At 44.9% G+C, this 18,251-nt stretch overlaps 1 protein-coding gene across 1 annotated transcript; it reads right to left on the bottom strand.

The window, feature by feature from the left end:
• Window positions 1-14,468: 14,468 nt before the first annotated feature.
• On the bottom strand, window positions 14,469-17,189 carry Chst2 (carbohydrate sulfotransferase 2). Its single transcript, XM_004834392.3, has 2 exons — window positions 16,945-17,189; window positions 14,469-16,843 (listed from the first exon to the last, which is right to left on the bottom strand). The coding sequence occupies exon 2, from the start codon at window positions 16,659-16,661 to the stop codon at window positions 15,075-15,077; it is 1,587 nt and encodes a 528-aa protein (XP_004834449.1). The 5' UTR covers window positions 16,662-16,843; window positions 16,945-17,189; the 3' UTR covers window positions 14,469-15,074.
• Between the last annotated feature and the right edge of the window lie 1,062 nt (window positions 17,190-18,251).

Here is an 18,251-nt window from a genome sequence, read left to right as displayed (position 1 = left end):
CCATTCAGAAGCCACAGCAATCCTACCCAGATTGGGACTCGCATTCTATACACCACTCTATGGACTCCTTCCAGGGCTTCACCCACACTGCTCTTTCTGCCTGCTGCCCTAGCCTGGCCTTAGTCCCAGCACTTTGCAGAATCCCTCTTTTGCCTTTCAGGCCCCAAAAGAGATGTTGCTTTCTGACCATTCCCACCACCATCCAGTAGAATTAGCTCCTTCTTCCTCCATGCACGTCTTCCACCCTCCATATGCTTGTCCTGCAGTGGGGTTTGTCCCATTCTCTGAACTGTTTATTTAGTCTGCCTATGACAGTACAAATTCCAAGAGAACAGACAATGTGTCTGTCCCCTGAATATTATAGCTCCTTAAATTTTTGCTGAGTTACTAAGTGTATACTTTCAAAAAACCTATATTTGAAGGTTTTACCCAAATGACTACTGCTTTGCCCAAAGGAAAATATTCTTGGTGTAAATATGACCACCCTATCCCAGACCCAGGCAGTTTGTAGAGAAGATATCAGTGACATCAGACCCGTTGCTTGTGAACCAAAGGAATCCAGATACTATGAGCCCCTTGGCATGCTTTTCCTGCTCCTGGCTTCCACTTGTGCCCAGATGAACTGCAGGGCAACAGAAGAGCCATCAACAACACCTCCTCCCTCAAGGAAATCAGCTGACCCCAGAGTTGCCTCTGGACTCAGAATGGCACACACTCAGCTCCCAAGTATAGAGAGTTGGTGCAGCAACACTCAGACTCCACTGGTTGAAGTCACAGCACAGATGGCTTATGAACATGAAAAGCCTGTTTAATGTTAAAAGCCTTTGATTTTTTTCTTTCCAGATTAATTTCTCCTTTGGTGCCCTGTGAGCTGTAGGCAAAACTGTGTGAGCCAAGGAGAAAGAACATTTCAACCAAAACAATAAATTTCCCTGCTTAATGCCATTTCCTTTGGTTCCAATTCAAAGTCTTAAATATATGTTTGTGGATTCAGGGTTTGTTTTTGTTGATTTGATTAAGGAAAGGGAAGGATATATTTTCTGGCTGCTTTGCTTATCCAAACTTCAGCGAAGGGACACAGAGAGAAAACTATTAGGCCTTGATGGAAGAATAAAGAGAAGTTGCCATTTGCTCAGGATGATCTATTAAAGGAAACCTAATCCTAAACCTAATCCTAACCCTATTACTAGATATACAGTTCCTGTCTTACCCCCTTTTCTTTGTTTAATGCCATGTTTCTCACTTCCAAAACAAAGTTTTAAACATAAATTTGAGAATTGAGGATTTGCTCTTGATTGTTGGAGGAAAGGAGTTCTTTTGATGTTAGAACACCAAGCATTCTAAGTGTTGAACTATCCTAGGAGTTTCATTTCATGTTTTATGAAATGTTTTAACATTTCATTTAATGTTTTTTATTTTTGCAACTGCATAAAATTGATTACAAATCAGGGTCCAGAGTAGTCCTTTGCTACTAAATGACAGTGTCTTCTCATTAGAGACCACTACCTTCTTTGGAAAAAGAAGTCAAAGATAGAGGTTTTTTTCTCTTAATATGCAGGGAAAGTTAAGTGACACTCAAGGACTCTTTCATAAAAAAATTAATAAGCCCATAGATCATTCTGGTTCTTGGCCCATACTAGTGTGCGATGTCACCAGCTGATAACACCACTATTAATCAGTGACTCTCTGACTCCTTCACACTTACTGGTGGCTCAACAGGCCAGTGACTGGTGTGTTCTTTCTGGATGATGCATAACCAGATCTGTGCTTTGAAGCTGTCTCCTTTGTCAGTGAGCACAGTGCTATTGCATGAAACAGCCCTAGCTGTCACACAAACACACAATGTTCTTATCCTTACTTTTAAGCATACAATATTATGGAATATGGCAGGCTTGTGGGTGATTTTTTTTCCAACCTCCTTTGAACATCACAGGATGTTGTCATAATACCTTGAGAATCCCATCTCTAAAATATAAAATCCATGTCTAACTAAGTTGTTTTTTTTTTTGTACCAGGGATCGAACTCAGGACCTTGTGCTTGTGAGGCAGCCACTGGAACCACTGAGTTAAATCCCCACCCTCATGTGTGACTAAGTTTTAAATGTGCATCTTTTTTAACAACAAAGTCACTATGGTCCATGGTTGTACTTATGATTAAAAAAAAAACAAGTAAATAAGTCCTCTGTAGTCATTCCATGTCAGCTGATTCTAAATCAGACTAAATGGGAATAAACTTTCCCCACACTCCCAGAAAGTACCTCTGGTCATTAGATACACTCAAGTCCTATTAGCCCTAATTTCCTTCAGAGCTGATATGCCAAATTGTTATTTTTCTGAGAGAGCTTCCTTAAACGTATGTTTGTGTCTGTAGATAGGTGCAATGTGTAGATAATGATCTACTTCATGCTCTGTTGACTTTTCCCCACAATCTAAGGGCTGCCCTCAGCCTCCATGCTGAGAGCCAGTGTGGCCAACTGTACAGAGCACTCTTGCCCAGTGAGCAATCCTGCAGGCTACCTTCCATGGAATATGTTCCAAGACGCAGCCTGTTTATTTTGCAGTGACATTGTTCTCTGCCATTTATTGGAGTTGTGAACCATGCTGCCTGTCAAAAATGGTATAAATGAAAGCATTTAACCTGCCACAAGGAAACAAAGAAAGAGTACTACAATGGATATTAAAATGCAAGTTAGCACCACTGAAATATTTCCATCAGAGTGGTGAGGGAACTATTCATAAACAACAAGGAACTCATGGAAGTCCTCTGATATTGGGGGCAAAGGACATCATAACATTTCTGCAACCCAGAGAACTGACTCACACCCTCTAGACTGGAGACTGGAAGAATTCATGGCCAAATGTCCAAAGTTATTTCCGGTTCCCTGGCAAGTCTAGAAGAACAACTGCCAATGGTAAAGCCAAGACTCCATTCCTATAGGGGACAATGCTGAATTAGCATCGCTCCCACTTCCAGGAGGGCAGATCGAAGCATAGGACCTGACTATGCGCTTCTGCTCCCAACTTAAAGTCTGCTAACATGTTAAGCAAATTCTTAAATTACATTCTTTCTGCCCTTCCTTATTCAAGATCTGCTCAAGTCATTTATGTCACGTGTATATACATAAAGAAATATGTATATATCCACTTCATTGAGACCCTGTCTTTATACATTCATTCAAAATCCATGTTATGTTTAGGCATAAAAGTCTTAGTGTAGGAATATATTCTCACTGAATGAGGTGGGCAGAAATGAGAAAAAAAGAACAACATCTAGATTGCCATTTATAGCAAACACATAATCTTAGGTAATCTGACAATTCAAACCTTCTCATCACTATAAACCAGCTCAGAAATAAAAATATGAGTTATTTTTCTGTTACTTATACAATGCATGTTTGCCTGTAGCCCTTCTAATAATACATGCTGGAAAAGATTCTAAAAATCAAATACTGGAGTCAGCCACGTGCCTAACATGCTGTAGGATGGAAGCCCAGAATTCATTTTAACGTGTAGTATTCCCTAGACTGTGACAGAATTCAGGTTCCAATTAGCCTTTTCCAAGCTCCTAAAACGACAAGGAATCTAGTGGGTTATTAACATATTCATAAGTAAACAAGTGCTCTGTCCTTTGACGGGTGGTCAGTACCTGGTGTCAGAGAGGGATCCAGCCCTCTTTGAGGAAGTTGTGGGGGTCTTTCACCTCCAAGTGCAGAGGCCATAGCTGGCTTTCAGAGCACCTCCATTTATACATTTATGGGACCCTGTGGGCAAGATGCCCTCTGATAGAGTTTTGAAATGCAGCCAGAATTACTGAACAGAGGTAGTGATCTTTGTGCCAGCACAACCCCTCCAGGCTAGATGTTTGCAAAAAGAAGTTGTCTATAGATCTGTAGAGCAGTTATTCCCAAAGGCACATAAAGTACCTGAAGATCTCATTAAAATCCAGATTTTGATCTAGCAGTCTGGGGAGGGACCATTACTGCTGACCTGAGGACCTCACTTTAAGGAGCAACCTGTAACATGAGACCATTCTATTTGCAATTAAATAAACATGATTTGGAGGCATCCCAGGTACCAGGCATGGTGCCTTGTGCTAGGGGCACACAGATGATAAGACAAGGACCCTGCCTTGGAGGAGCTTGTTATGTAATAGGAGAAACAGCTTACAGCACAGTGGATAAATTTTGTATGTGGTTCCTAGAAATCTCTGCAAAAGTCTCCGCTGGTTCTAATTGGATTGTGTGCTCAGTCCTTAACCAATCACTGTGGCCCTGAGAAAGACTTCCAGCATGGCAGACTGGAGCACCACAGAAACACAGCACCAAGATGGCAGGAGACATGGGTTCCCAAATGAATCTGTCACTCCAAAAATATTTCAATCACTACCTTCTGTGCAGAGGGTACAAAATGAAAAGTGTGGTTTAATTGCTCCCAAGGAGACTAAGGTTAAGTTAGAATATAGATCAGAATGACACACATCAAATAATTTGCAGTTAGTACTAAAGACTGTGCAGCCAAGTGTTAATTTGTGCTCAGAGCAGGGAGACACTGGTGTGAACTGGAATAGAAGCTCTACAGGCAAAGCCTAACAGGTGCAGTAATGAGCTGTCTGGAGCACTGGGACAGGAAGAGCCAAACTGTAGGAGAGGATCATGGCCACCTCCAAAACTAAGGACAACAGCAAGTCTTGAGTGCCCAAATCAATGACACTTCTCTACCACGACCCCTTCTACCCTTATCCATGACTTCAGTAGCCATTGAAGACTGGCTTTTGACATCCTGACCTTTCAATTTCTTGTCTTCGCCTCCAATCCAACAGAGCCACTTTAGCCCTTGACCTACAGTAATAACTTCACCACCTCAGAAGTGTAAGTTCTAAGGACTTCTTACTCTACATCACACATTCTACATTCTGTCCTGCCAGAATTCTCAACGTGTGTGTGGGTGTGGGTGTGGGTGTGTGTATGCATACATACCTGCAAGGTGTGATTGAAAAATAGTGAATGTTTAAATGTTTTAAATTTACTGCAGTGAAAGACACATTGCCATTAATCCTTCTAAAAATACTCCCCCTTGCTTCAAACACACTTGTCCCACTTGCTCCATTGTTCTTGCCACTCTGAAGCAGTCCTGGAAGTCCTCTTTAATGTGTCTTTAGTTGCACTGTTGTGGCTATCTCAATGTCCTGAATCAATTCAAAACATTTTGACTTTAGGAAAGAGCCAGAAGTCACACAGTGTCAGATCTGGTGAATAAGACAGAGGAGGACACATTGTAATGTTTTATAAGCCTTAGCAGCAGCATTCAACCATATGTTTGATCACACCTCATAAAGACACAAAAGAGGACTTCCAGAACTGCTTCAGAAAGTGGCAAGAGTGATGGGATAAGTATGTTTAACATGAGGGGGAGCATTTTGAGAGGGATTAATAACAATTTGTCTTTTACTACAATAAGCTTTTTTTTTTGGTACCGAGGACCAAACTCGGGTCCTTGGGCTTGTGAGGCAAGTGGCGGAACCACTGAGCTAAATCCTTGGCCCTGCAATAAGCTTTTTATTTAAACATTCACTGTGTATTTCTGAGCACTACTTGTACATGTATATATGTATGTGTATATATATATACGTATATATATTTGATCTCATAAAGTGTTCCAGTCCAATATTCCTCCTACTTTTTCCACTAGCCACCATCCAACTATCCAACTTCTCCACACATAATCTAAAGCAGCATGTTATACTGGAGAAAATTAAGCAAACTTTAAGTTTATTATAGCCACTAATATCCAAAATAGCACTGATGATCATGATGATGACAATGTTGGTGATATCATTTATTAACATTTACTGAGTGTAATTATGAGGCAGCCTTATTCTTGTTTCTGAGTCAGTAAGTACATAATTTTCTTTAATTTAGCTCACTATTTCTCAAAGGAACCACTATTCACATTTGGAGCAAGATAATTCTTTATTACAAAGGACTAGTCGTAGCATGGCAAAACATTCACCATTTCTGTTTCTAGCCCATGAAATATCAGTACCACCCCCAGGTAATGACAAAAAGAAAAAAAATTCTAAAGGCTATCCTCCAGTTCTGCCTCACCCTCAACCAGATTAACTTCAGGAACAGTCCCATACCCAGCTTAGAATCATGTCTCACTGGCTGTCCCATGATCATCCCCTACCTACAAGATATTTATTGGCTTAAGACCACCTGGCATCCACCTCCCCTACTTTTGATACCTATAGCCTGAGTTCCTTGTGGGAAATAACTTCTCCACATTGTGCACAGATTGGTGGGATTGTCCACCCAGATGTCCTGCTTGTGTGCCAAGGAACAGACATCTGACCCATCTTGTCCAATCCAGCTCTCTCTTCTAGACTTTCTAAATGTGTGGAGCAAGAGAAACAGAGATGAGAGAGAGAGAGAGAGAGAGAGGTCCAGCCTGGTCCTTCAGCTGCTTTTAGGCTGTGTATGCCTCATCTTTCCCAGTTGATTTCCCATCTACTCAATCTACTTGAGTTAGTTTTACAACCAGAGAACCTGTACTGATGCTCTCAGACCACCCATCTCAGTGGCCTGTCGCTCTTTCAACCTTATCCTTTCTAAAGCTTGACCAGAATACCCAGCACTCTCTCTGCTCCCCAGATATTCCATAAAGACACTGATAAATGCCAGACTTTCCAAAATACTGGTAGGAACCAAGGAAATAAAATGTTCAGGGTGAGAGCACATCAGAGAGCCCCTGACTGGGAATTAGAAGCTGTGATTTCTAGTTTGTGCTCTTTGGCTAATGGTGAAGGGGACTCTGAGTACATGCTTCAGCCTTTCCGCTCCTCAGTTTCCACTCATACATGACAGCTGACACCATCATCCAGCTTTTATCACATACCAACATTTCCTGACCTTGCTCCACTCACCTGCCCACCTGTGCAGCCTTTGGAGTTATGAGCCACATAGTCAAGCTTCACCGAGACTACCCTGCCCTTTAAAACTTAAATAAGATTGCCTTGAATCTCATCTCACAGTCAGGGAGAAACTCACTTTCCTCTCAAACCCTCCTGGGGTAAAGCAATATTGCACTTCATAGATTAACTCTAGCTTAGACTTCCCACTTCAGTGGATTTGTTCTGGCCCAGGTTTCCTGCCTTTGGGAATGGGCCTGTTCTTGCCTCAGTCATCAAGCTAGTGCCTTCAATTTGCAAAGCCAACCCTCACGAGGCAGGGTATATAGAAGCATCACCAGGGCTTCTGTGCAACAACAGTGGCTAGATGGGGGCTCAGCAGGGCGAAGGGCTCCAAGCTGAACACCTGTCCTTCCTGCCCGCCCATTCTCTTTGCCAGGGAGCCTCTGCTGGAAGTCGCACTTCTTGGGCTCCAGAATTCTACCATGTTGTTTGTCCCCTCTTATTCCTCCTTTCTCTCAATCCACAAATCTCTTCTTCAGGTTTTTTTCTAGAGGTTCTTTTCCCCCACCAAAATAGCATATTACATTATTTTGATTTAAAAAAAGTCATTCTAAGAAGAATTTTGACCACCAGCATCCAAATTAACAATTAATTTTTTTCTTTTTGTTATACAAACATGCATTTCTAAAGATACTAATACCTGTTCCCTGGCTGAAGGCATAATGCAGCAGGCATTCAGGATGCAATTTCTCAGAAAGCCTTTGGCTGGAGCATAAAAAGTTTGCTACTTTAAAAAAAAAAAAAGTTTGCTATTTTGTTAGTAACCTTTAAATGGAAACAGTGTGATCTCTGATGTACAAAGCCAAAAAAAAAAAAAATCATTTGCTACTCACTAGATGTGTGCCCTTAGGAAAATCACCCATCAAAACCTATATTCCCTTCTGTAAAATGGGGACCATCATAATATCTACTCGCCAGGATTGTTGTGAGACTCAAATGGAATCAAAGTGTTCTGCAGTCACTGACTGGCATGCCATCATTCTTGCTATTTAGGGCATTTGAAAGTGAAATGGAAATGGTGATGAAAAGTTATAAAGAGCACTGCACACGAAGAAGTCACTTGAGAAATGTGAAAATATAAATGAAAAACTGTGCCACAAGGATTTAACCTAAATAATGGGAACTCAGAACCCATATTCTTGGGAGAATACTAGCCTTACTAGCAAGTATGGCTGGTTAAATAACAGGGCTAAAAATTATAGACATGAATGTCATTGTCTCAAAAAGAAGATGTGTTCTCATTTATATTTTTCTTTTTAAAACTATAATGTAATACTATGTTTCATATAAAAATACAACAGGAGAACATGAAATATTTTAATTTCTCCCAAGAGCTAATTCAGCCCTAGAGAGACTGAGAATTTGCTAGAGTAACTGGGATATCTGAAAATGGAGATGTAATATTTAGACCTTGACATTGTTTTTTGAAAATTTTCCAGTCCCTGAAATGCTTAGAAGATGATCATACTGCCAGTGACCTCTACATGTCAAAAACAAATACACACCCTGGGTCTACATTACAGTAACACATTTTCCTACCCAGGCCTTAAAACATTGCATCATTTTTGTTTGATTATAATTCACTTTTTAACTTTCTTTTCTGAGTAGGATTGAACACAGGGCTTCATACGTGCTAAGCACATATTCTACCACTGTGTTACACTCCCAGCCTCAGCTTGTTAACTTGGGGGGAGGGGGTCCAATTTGTTTATTTCTCTGTTTCAAACAATACGGAAAGATTATTTTTGAAATGTTCCACAGGCACTCTTTCATACTTTTTATCCATATTAATTTATCTTGCTTTTTCAGCTTCTTTCTGACACCCACATGAAGTACAAGACATAGTGAAATATAGCAGTACTAACTCTGAAACCTATTTGACAAAGTATCTGTCTCCCAATCTCTTCTGTTCTGGCTTCTTGGGCTACATCTTTTATTTACCACTGACTTATTAGATCTGTTGCAAAATACTGCTTTGATGCTGGAAGACACATACACACACAAATAAGATCGGCCCTTCCCTCCTGAATCATCTAATCCAGAAGAGAAAAATAGGACTATAAACAATTAATTCAATCTGCAATGACACATTGATAGATCAATGCACATGGCAGTGAAAGAGGATATGGAACAGAAAGACATTTCTGTATCTTGAAGTGGGGTTGATAAATAAATACTTCAAAAAGATCTAGGACCTTGAATAGTGGGTAGGAATTTGCAAAGAAGAGACGGGAGGCAGGGGGATGGATAGGGGGTGGAGAAACTGTTACCAAAGGAAAACTGAGACATATCAAACCTATAATAAAAATAATCTCAGCCAACTATATTTAACATAATAAAGAAATATACCAGTTGGCCTAGTATATCTTGTATTTTTATTCCCTCAGCTTATTGTGACTTAACCTTTTGCTTTTCCATGCTTGGACTTCTATTACATAATAAGCAAATGCAGGGAGAGTTCTCCCCCAAAAAAAAGTTTCAGAAAGAAGGGAATATTATTTGCAGAACTTGTTGGCATCCACATGCTAAAGGACAAGGAGATCATATGCTCTATCTTCTTGCCAGACATTTGACCTGTTCTATAAAGGATCCCAGGAGCAACAAATACTTTCTCAGTCTTCCACTGGATCATCCTGACTGTTCTCAAGCCCAATCCATAATAGAAAGAGGATTATCAGTCATTTGCTGCATTTACCAGAGATTATTTGCTGTGTGTCATTGCCTTAGAATTTCATCACCAACATGTGTCTGTATGTCTTTGCCTTCATTATAGCTACACTCAGTAACTCATACTTGTGGACCTGTTTTCCATTTGCACCATTCTTTACTGTCTCATGCAGCTGGACATTTCATTCTCAGCACATGGAGAGAGGACCAGCCTCAGCGGCGTACAACCTGCTCAGGTATGCAAGACCCCACACTTAGAAAGACTCCACACTTGGTTGAATTTGATGTATCTGAAAGGATTATTTTTTTTTAACAAGAGACACTGCATTTTTATTTTGCACTAAACCTGAAAACTGTGTAGCCCATCCTGTACAGAAAACTACCTACTTCAAGGCGAATTTCTGTCCAGCAGGTCCATACACCTGAGGTGGGAGTCATTGCAAATGGGTTCTGAGTATAGCTCTTAGTTCCAGCGATTATTTTAGCTGTCATTCACCTAGCAGGGTGACTATCATGCACCCAAAAGTTCAAGCAGTGCAGAAATACTTATGACACTTCATAATAGGTACTGACTTTGATCAAAAGTTTAACTTTGGCCTTGGCTACCCTTCAACATCTTGTTACCAAATACACAGACAGGCTTCTGTACCTTCAAGTTTATAAACAATACCACCTCCAAAGACAGGTTCGTAAAGTTTTCCATTCTATAAACTTAATGTGTTATGCAGAATTTAACATTCCTTTAGCTTAATTTGAAGAATGGTGTGCAGAATTGCATCAGATGCAATAAAACTAAAGCCCTGAAATTTCGGTTATTAAATACTTGCACCTGACCAGTTTTGTAGTTTGTACTCAAACTGCAAAAAGCAAGAGCCAAAAGTCCAGAAAGGACAGAGAGTATTTCAACAGATTATTTTCTTAGCCATGACAGATTTGAGAGGGCTCTCCTTAAAGTGAATGACAAAAGGGGTCTATAAACTATGCATTTATCTAAGGACATTCCATCATGCACCTCAAGCCATTCCTCAAATTCCAAATGTCATTTTCTTCCTATCCACACTAGACCCTGACACAGAACTGTCACAGGTTCTGATATAGTAATTGGCCACTCACTCTCCAGAGGCCTGAGATCAAAAGAGCATACCACACAGCCATTAGTGGATATTAAAACACTCTTGGGCTGGAGATGTGGCTCCAGGTAGAGCACTTGTCCAGTATGTGTGAGGTCCTACGTTCCAGCCCCAGCAATGGGGTGAAATTTCTCAAGACAATAATAAGACGTTCAACTATGGTGTGCGTTTGTGTGTGTGTGTGTGTGTGTGTGTGTGTGTGTGTGTGTGTGTAGGAAAGGAATAGAACTAGGGAAGAATTGTAACGTGACATCACATCCTTACTTACCATGACTGGAGACGAGACACACCTTTTATTTCCTTCTTGCTCTCCCTGAAGCCATCTCTAGAGACTGAGATCTTCATTTTATTGCTCAGTGCCCAGGAAGCATTAATGAATAGCCTCACCCAAGTTCATACTAATTTCAAACCAACAGCACAAGCCAGCCACAACTATACTGTGTACAACAAAAATCTTGGACAGAACTGACCAAAATCAGGTGGCAGATGCATGGAGACAGGCAGCCATTGTCTTGTTCAGCATCCATGAAAGGGTGACCTTCCCAAAAGTAAACATTCCTATGCCTGGGTAAAATCTACACCACAGCTCTTCAGTATGCACATTCACTGTACTAAAAACAATAAGCTTCTGCAAAACGAACAACGTTATAGCCCTTTTACATACCTGGAAAGCATTTGTTCTGCAGGTATGTTCTGATTTCTCCCCCTTATATTATTCATGCAATTGGGGAAACAAATATTAACTATTTAAGTCCTTATTCTGAAACTTTTACCTCTCCACATTCATAAATTTTGTATTTTTGCTTCTAATTCATAACTGAAAGATACTGATCTACGCTCAGTCACTCTGGAATTGGGGATGGGGGTACTTGAGCCCAAGGCCTTCACACTGAGCCACATCCCCCCTCAACCCCTCCTTTTTATTGAGACAAGTTCTTGCTAAATCCCCAAATTGCCTAGGCTGGGCTTGAAATTGTAATCCTCCTGCCTCAGCCTGGCCACTCTGAAAAACCTTAAAAATGTTTCTATAGCTCACTCACTGCCTCTAAATAGAGCTTATGGCCTGCTTCCTTCAACCAAATTTACTGTACGGCCTGGTGATTTCTCTAAAGAGGTAACATATTCTTCCACTCTTTCCCTCTGAGCACTTTCAAAATATGATAGTAACATATTTCATTCACTTATTTAATAAATGTTTGTCAACTACTCACTGTGCGGCAGACACTGAAGGGTACAGATTTGCTCTAGTCCCTCCCTGCAAGGTAGCCAGGGGTCATTCTGAATGAGGCCTTTGAGTGGCTCAGAGCTTCCTGAAACTCAAGCACCCAGCCTGTGCCTCTCCCTTGTTCCAAACGCAGATTTGTTGACTAAATGCACTGTGCCGGCTTTATTTCCTACATAGAGCTTTCTAATTAACACAGACATTCCAAAGTCAACAGGATTTATGTCAAGCACACTATCAGATGAGCAGAACTTAAAAATAAAAATCACTCTGATAACCTGCTCTGAAGAGTATTCCTGCTGATGGACATCTTGCCAGATTGGGAAATGTGAAAGGATCTCTTTCATAAGTGCTACCTCTGAAATAGTCACAGGCTCTGTTGCAATTTGTTGTGACACAGGTCTGCCTGCACCAGGGGTGACAGGAGCTTGTTAATGCCAAAAATGTTTCTCTCCTTCTGAAACCTGCAAAAGCTGAATGTCACTGATACAACTATCTTAGCTTTCAGTAGGTACAACACACGTCTCGCTTTCCTCGAATGCAGCTAGGTACAAATTTCCAGGAGCAACAATTCACCTCTTCAAATTACAGAGCCCAGAAGCGGCAGAGTGAAGAAAAAGCAGCTGCTACAAAACAAGGGAATTACAGATGGAGACCCTGTGCAAACAGAGCAAGGGGAGAGCTGTTGGTGTTAGCTTAAAATTCCAGTTAAGTAGGCTGTGAATGCTCTGCAGGCTGCAAAGGCTCTGTATAACATCTAATTTTTTTAAATACAAGATTCAAAAAAAATCATAATTCTACTTTAACACAATACTGGGAGAAGAATAGATTCAACTGCTTAAAAATCCCTCAATCAAGAACTAGGCATGAATTTCACAGTGGCTAATAAGAGCTCAATCTAATGCCACATGAAATCTGTTTTTAAATGATTATTTTATTCAGAGTGGTTACTTTTTAATGATGCTATCTCAATTTCCCACTAAACTTTTTTCATCTATAGTCATCCAACATTAATATTTATTTTGTTCATTTGATTTCAAAGTATTCTTAAAGCTCTTACAAAGATTCTGTTGCTGAAGATAATTCAGCAGATACTATCACAAAAATATCATGGAAAACATGGGCAATTTGTTATAGCTGCAGTGTAGCTTAATGAACACAATACTAGAAACTATTTTAGTAAATTAAGAAAATCATTTTAAGACATGTTATAAAATCTACTGCTAAATACACCTTTTAAAAAAATCTATGTGCTCCTTCATCTTGGAATTCTTATGAGTGTAGTTAGATCTCACATTGTAATAATAATGATACCTAAGAACCACTTTATTTTAAAATATTTCCCACATACATGTTTCTTTTCATCATCTTTTTTTTTAAGTCCTCAGTAATTAAACCATACATGTTGGTTTATGATATAATAGTTTATTGCTATAATTTATCTTAGAATAAATTATAGTAAAACAAAGCTATGAGGATATTGAACTTGAACCGTATTTAATGTAATATACAGCTATATTGTCTCCGGCTCCTATTTGGGATTCAGAACTTATCACACTAAGACATTCTGCAGAATGCTTCAATGCAATATGGGTGCAGATCCAGTGCTAACGTAACTACTGCAGGAAAATTCAAGTTTTCTCCCTGAAAAATGCTAAATTCCAAAATCCTACACACTAATCCATTTTTACTTCATCTTTCCCATAATCCATTTTCATATCTGAAAGATATTCTTGGCTGAAGCCCTACACTGTCTGCATCATGTTATTTTCTTTGCAAGTTTGCTTTTAGAAAACATGATAAAGAAAGCAATATATCCCAAAGGCATCCCAAGTAAACCATTACAAATTCTTATTCTCTTTTGCATTAATTTGAATAAAGTGAGGAAGAAAAGCCTGTTAAGTTGTCCTGATTCTCAGATAAAATTTCCCTGCTTTCATGTCCCCCTACTATGTCACACAGAAAGACACTCCAGATACTTGTCACTTCGCTCACCAAGAAGTTGCTACCATCACCAACAATACATTCACACTAATTTTTGAGGCTTGTATTCTAATCATGAGAACTTTTTAAAATTACATATTTTGAAAAAATCTTTTCTCTGAACCAACCTCAGGACAAAAACATTGCCCTATGCTTCAAGGTTCCTTGCATTAACTCGGTACAGTAGTAATCAAAGCCGAATGCCTTCAAATCAAGGGCTTGCTTCTTCCTTTCCGTAACTCAAAGTTCAACAGGAGAGTAGTGTGTGCTTTTTCTTCTACTGTCTTGCTGGGTTTTGCCTATAGAATTTTAAGATTTGTTTCATTCCTGGGCACCTGGCAGGCTGTGATTTTCATGTGAGAAAACAACTCCCAGGCTATCATTAAGAAGCCAGAAGCTTCTCCCAGTTCAGCTGTCCTCCAGGAGAGTACCTGATTCTATCTAAACTACAAAGGGCAAAATAACAGAGTAAATTCCCAAGTAATGGAGGCAAATATAAAAAGGAATATTATTTATTACCATCTTTATTAACACTCACATGTAACCTTTGTTTTTTACACAAAAGTCTACTTTAGAAGGATGCCTCCTTGATTTATCATGCCCAACAGGGCCTTATGTTCCTGGATCATTTTCCCTTTCTCCACCCCAGCCCACCCCCACATCCAAATTATTCTTACATGTTCACAGATACCACGAAAATTTTGTAAACAAGATTTGGATTACTGGAACTTGATTTCATCAACATTCCACTTCAAGATGAAGGCAGGTGCAGGAGAGGGTAAGAAATGGGGGAACTGGGAAGGGAGAAGGGGCAGGGGTCAGGGAGAAGGGGCAACTAGTTAGAACTTTCAAGTCTTGCCTTTTCTGAGGTGTGTGAGCTCTGTGTGTGTGTGTGTGTGTGTGTGTGTGTGTGTGTGTGTGTTCCTTGAAATTCACCGACTCGAAACATTGACAGCAAGTGCCTGTGTGGTTGTTTATATTATATATCTATAATAGAACATGTGGGTTTCTCAGTTTGGGTCTGGGTTGTGTTTGTTGAAACACTCCACAGTGCTCTTTGTGGGTGGAGTCTACCGGGCACCAGATCTCCTGGGAACGCCTCTCAGAGCCGGGGCTTCCGAAGCAGGGTCTTGCTGAGATCTTTGACCTCCTCGGGGCTGTTCACCCGCTCATAGCCCAGCACAGCCATGGGCTGGTAGCAAAACTCCTCCACCTGTTTGATCTGCTGGAAGGTGAGTGCGGTCCGCCAGGCGTTGGCGGCCTGTGTGGCATTGCGTGCAGACACCACGAAAGGCTTAGAGGAGGAGCCCGAGCCACTGGTCATGTTCAGGGCGAACTGCTCCATTTCAGGGCTCACTAGCAGCCCCACAAAGTCATATACCTTCCGCAATGTCTTAACGGGGTCTCCCACCAGATCCTCGTACCGCACCACCAGGTAGTGGCCCTGCAGCCAGTCAGGGGGCTGCAGGGCTGTCTGCAGCGTCTTGGCCATGCTGTTGCATATGACCTCCATAGCGCCGAGCGCATGGTAGTCTGCTGGGCCACCCATGCCCTCCTTCTTGGCACTCAGCTTATGCCCAGCGGCCTCCAGGAAGGGCATACGATGGGCCCGTGGGTCCCGGCTGCGTACCACCTGTAGGCTCTCTCGGATGAGGCCATGGCGCGAGCGGATACGTGAGCTGGCAACTGCACGGGGATCACGCACCAGGTGGATGACCTTGAGGTCCAGGGCCGGGTCTCGAAGCAGCGGCGCCAACACTGCCACGTCAAAGACGCGCACACCCTTGATAACCAGCGTGCGGTACTTGCGGCACTCCTCTTCGAAGCGTGCCAGGCGCTGAGGCGGGCACTTCTTGCACACCCTGTCGTCCACCAGCCCCACGACCTCCTTGCGGTAGGCGGGGCAGAGGGGCGAGGAGCACACCACCTTGTTGGTGGCGGCACCGAAGATGCCCAGCGTGGTGAGGTTGCGCCCCCCGCTGCCAGCGGGGCTGTACAGCTGGAAAACGGAGAGATCGCATCGGTAGAGAGCGCTCAGCATGTCCCGCGCTGCTCCCTGCAGGGAGACAGCATCCCCCGGGTACAGTTTTTGCCACACGTGCCACACTGGCTCGTAGAGAAAGAACACCTCCGGGTTCTGGTTGAAGAGCTCGCCGAAGAAGGACGAGCCCGAGCGCCACGTGGTGAACACATAGACCAGTTGCCGCTTGTCCCCGCCGCCCCGGGTGCCATTTCCCTGTGGGGCCGCGGCCCCTACCACCCCCGCCGCAGCTGCAGGCGCTGACCCTACGGCGGCTGCAGCAGGAGAGCGGTACGGGGTGCGGGGGTCTAAACGCGCGGGAGCGCGCGGGAGCGCGGCAGGAGGCAGCCCTGGGCGTCCCCAGCCGCCCCCAGATGCCCCCGCCGCGGCACCCAGCGGCCCGTCGGGGTTGCACTGCTGCAGTGGCTCCTTGTGCCACTTGTAGTCCAGGAGGTTGAGCATGGTGAGCACCAGCAGCAGTGCATAGCCTGCGCACAGCACTAGCGCCTTCCTGCGGAACACCTTCATTCCGAGCGGGGACGCGGGCCAGCGGCGTCCCGGGCGCCGGGGCCAGGGCGGGAGCAGGGCACGCGGTGAGGCGGCAGGCGCAGCCGGGAGCAGCCGGGGGAGCGCGCCCAGAGGCAGAGCTCGCGGCGGGCTGCGGCTCATCACAGGCACAGCCGGGGCCGGCCACGCGGCGGAGGCGGTCCTGCAGCCCGAGAGGGAGACGCAGTGGGCCGGCTGCGGGAGCCGGCACTGGGGCCGCGGCTCCGAGGTGGGCGCGGCGGCAGGGGCGGCTGGTGTCCGACGCCCAGGGCTGGCTCTCCCATGGCAGCGGCTCCGCCAGAGACCTGTGAGAGGAAGCGGAGTGAGTGGGTGCGCCCCGGTCTTCCTCCCAGCTACCTCCTCCCTAAGTAATGCCCACCCTAGAGTCTCCCGGCTCCTTACTCACCTGGAGCCGCGGGTGCGCTCAAGCGCCTCGGGATCACCGACCAGCGCACTGTCCGGCTGTCACTCGTCCCTTGATTGCTGCTCTCTTGCGGGGGATCGAGGAGTCTTCGACGGGGCCGAGAGATTCCGCAGCCCAGGCCCTGGGCAGACTTTCCTGGCAGCGAGCGCCCGAAGCTGGGGAAGGGAAACTTTCACTGGGCCCTGAGCCCTGCAGCGCGATCCGCCGAGCCCTCGCGTCCCGGCTTCAGCGACGTCTCCCTGCTCTCTCGGGACCGCAGTTCCTTTCTCGCTCCGGGAGGAGAAGCGGGCTACAGGCGAAGGCGGGGGCGGGGGCCTTTATAGAGGACCCAGCTCCCAACAAAACGGATCTTCCTCTGTCGCTCTTCGCCTCGGCACAGCGAATGTTTCCATCTCCCCGGTGGCGGCGGCGGCGGCTGCTCCTCCCATCACCAGGAGATGCCCCCGCGGGCAGCGCAGACGAGCCCGCTGCGCCTTCGCCTCGGACCGGCCCGGAAGGACCCCGCACACGCAGTCGAGACGAACGAGCCCAGTCCGCAGCGCTCCCTGCCGCCCCGCCCGGCACCAGCCGCTTCTGGCCCACAGGGTCTCCAGGCAGAGGAAGCCCCGGCCGCCGCCGCGCGAAAGCGGCGCCCGCAAGGATGCTGCTCCCCGACTCCCCTACGCCGAGCGCCCGCAGCGCGCTCCGCCCGGCCTCTGCGCGCTCCTGCCAGCCGGCGCCGGGTTGGTGCGCTCCCCTGTCTGTCGCGCGGCTCCGCCCCTCCGCCGCTCTGCCCTCCTCCGCCCCGGGTCCCACGCCCGCCCTCTTCGTGGCGCCCGATCCCGCCGCCGCCTCTTTGGGAGCCGGGGCCGCGACCCTTTTCACCTCGGCGCCGCCTGGGCCGCCGTCCTCGAGTTGGAAGACTTAGGTCTCCGTGCGCACAGCACCCGGGCGCCGACGCGGGATTCGCAGCGCTCGGGCGCCTCAGGCTGTAAATGACTGAGATTCTGCGTGACTGCGGAGTTGATCCCACGTTCTGGAAAACGTGTTGAAGATAAAGTTTGGACCGAAATCCCCCGGCAGCGGTACTCTCCGCTCTTCCCTGGGGTCGAGAGCAGCCCCTCCAGGAACCGAAGACGCACTGCTCCCGAGAGCCTCGGAGGAGCGCCCTTCTCAGGCTGCTGACGCCCGGCTCGCCCTGTCAGCTGCTCTGTGGTTTCTGCCTCGAAAAGGAAGTAATAAATCTTTCTGGCCCAGAGGTCAAAGAAGACGCTTCAACTTTCCTGGAGTGCACCGCGGGGAGACTTCTG

The sequence above is a fragment of the Heterocephalus glaber genome, unplaced genomic scaffold (genome assembly GCF_053883595.1).
Source record: "Heterocephalus glaber isolate CG9 unplaced genomic scaffold, H.glaber_assembly_v1.0 deba00001504, whole genome shotgun sequence".
Taxonomy (NCBI): Eukaryota; Metazoa; Chordata; class Mammalia; order Rodentia; family Bathyergidae; genus Heterocephalus; species Heterocephalus glaber.
The sequence above is the reverse complement of the archived record's forward strand: the minus strand, read 5'-3'. Positions and strand labels throughout refer to the sequence as shown.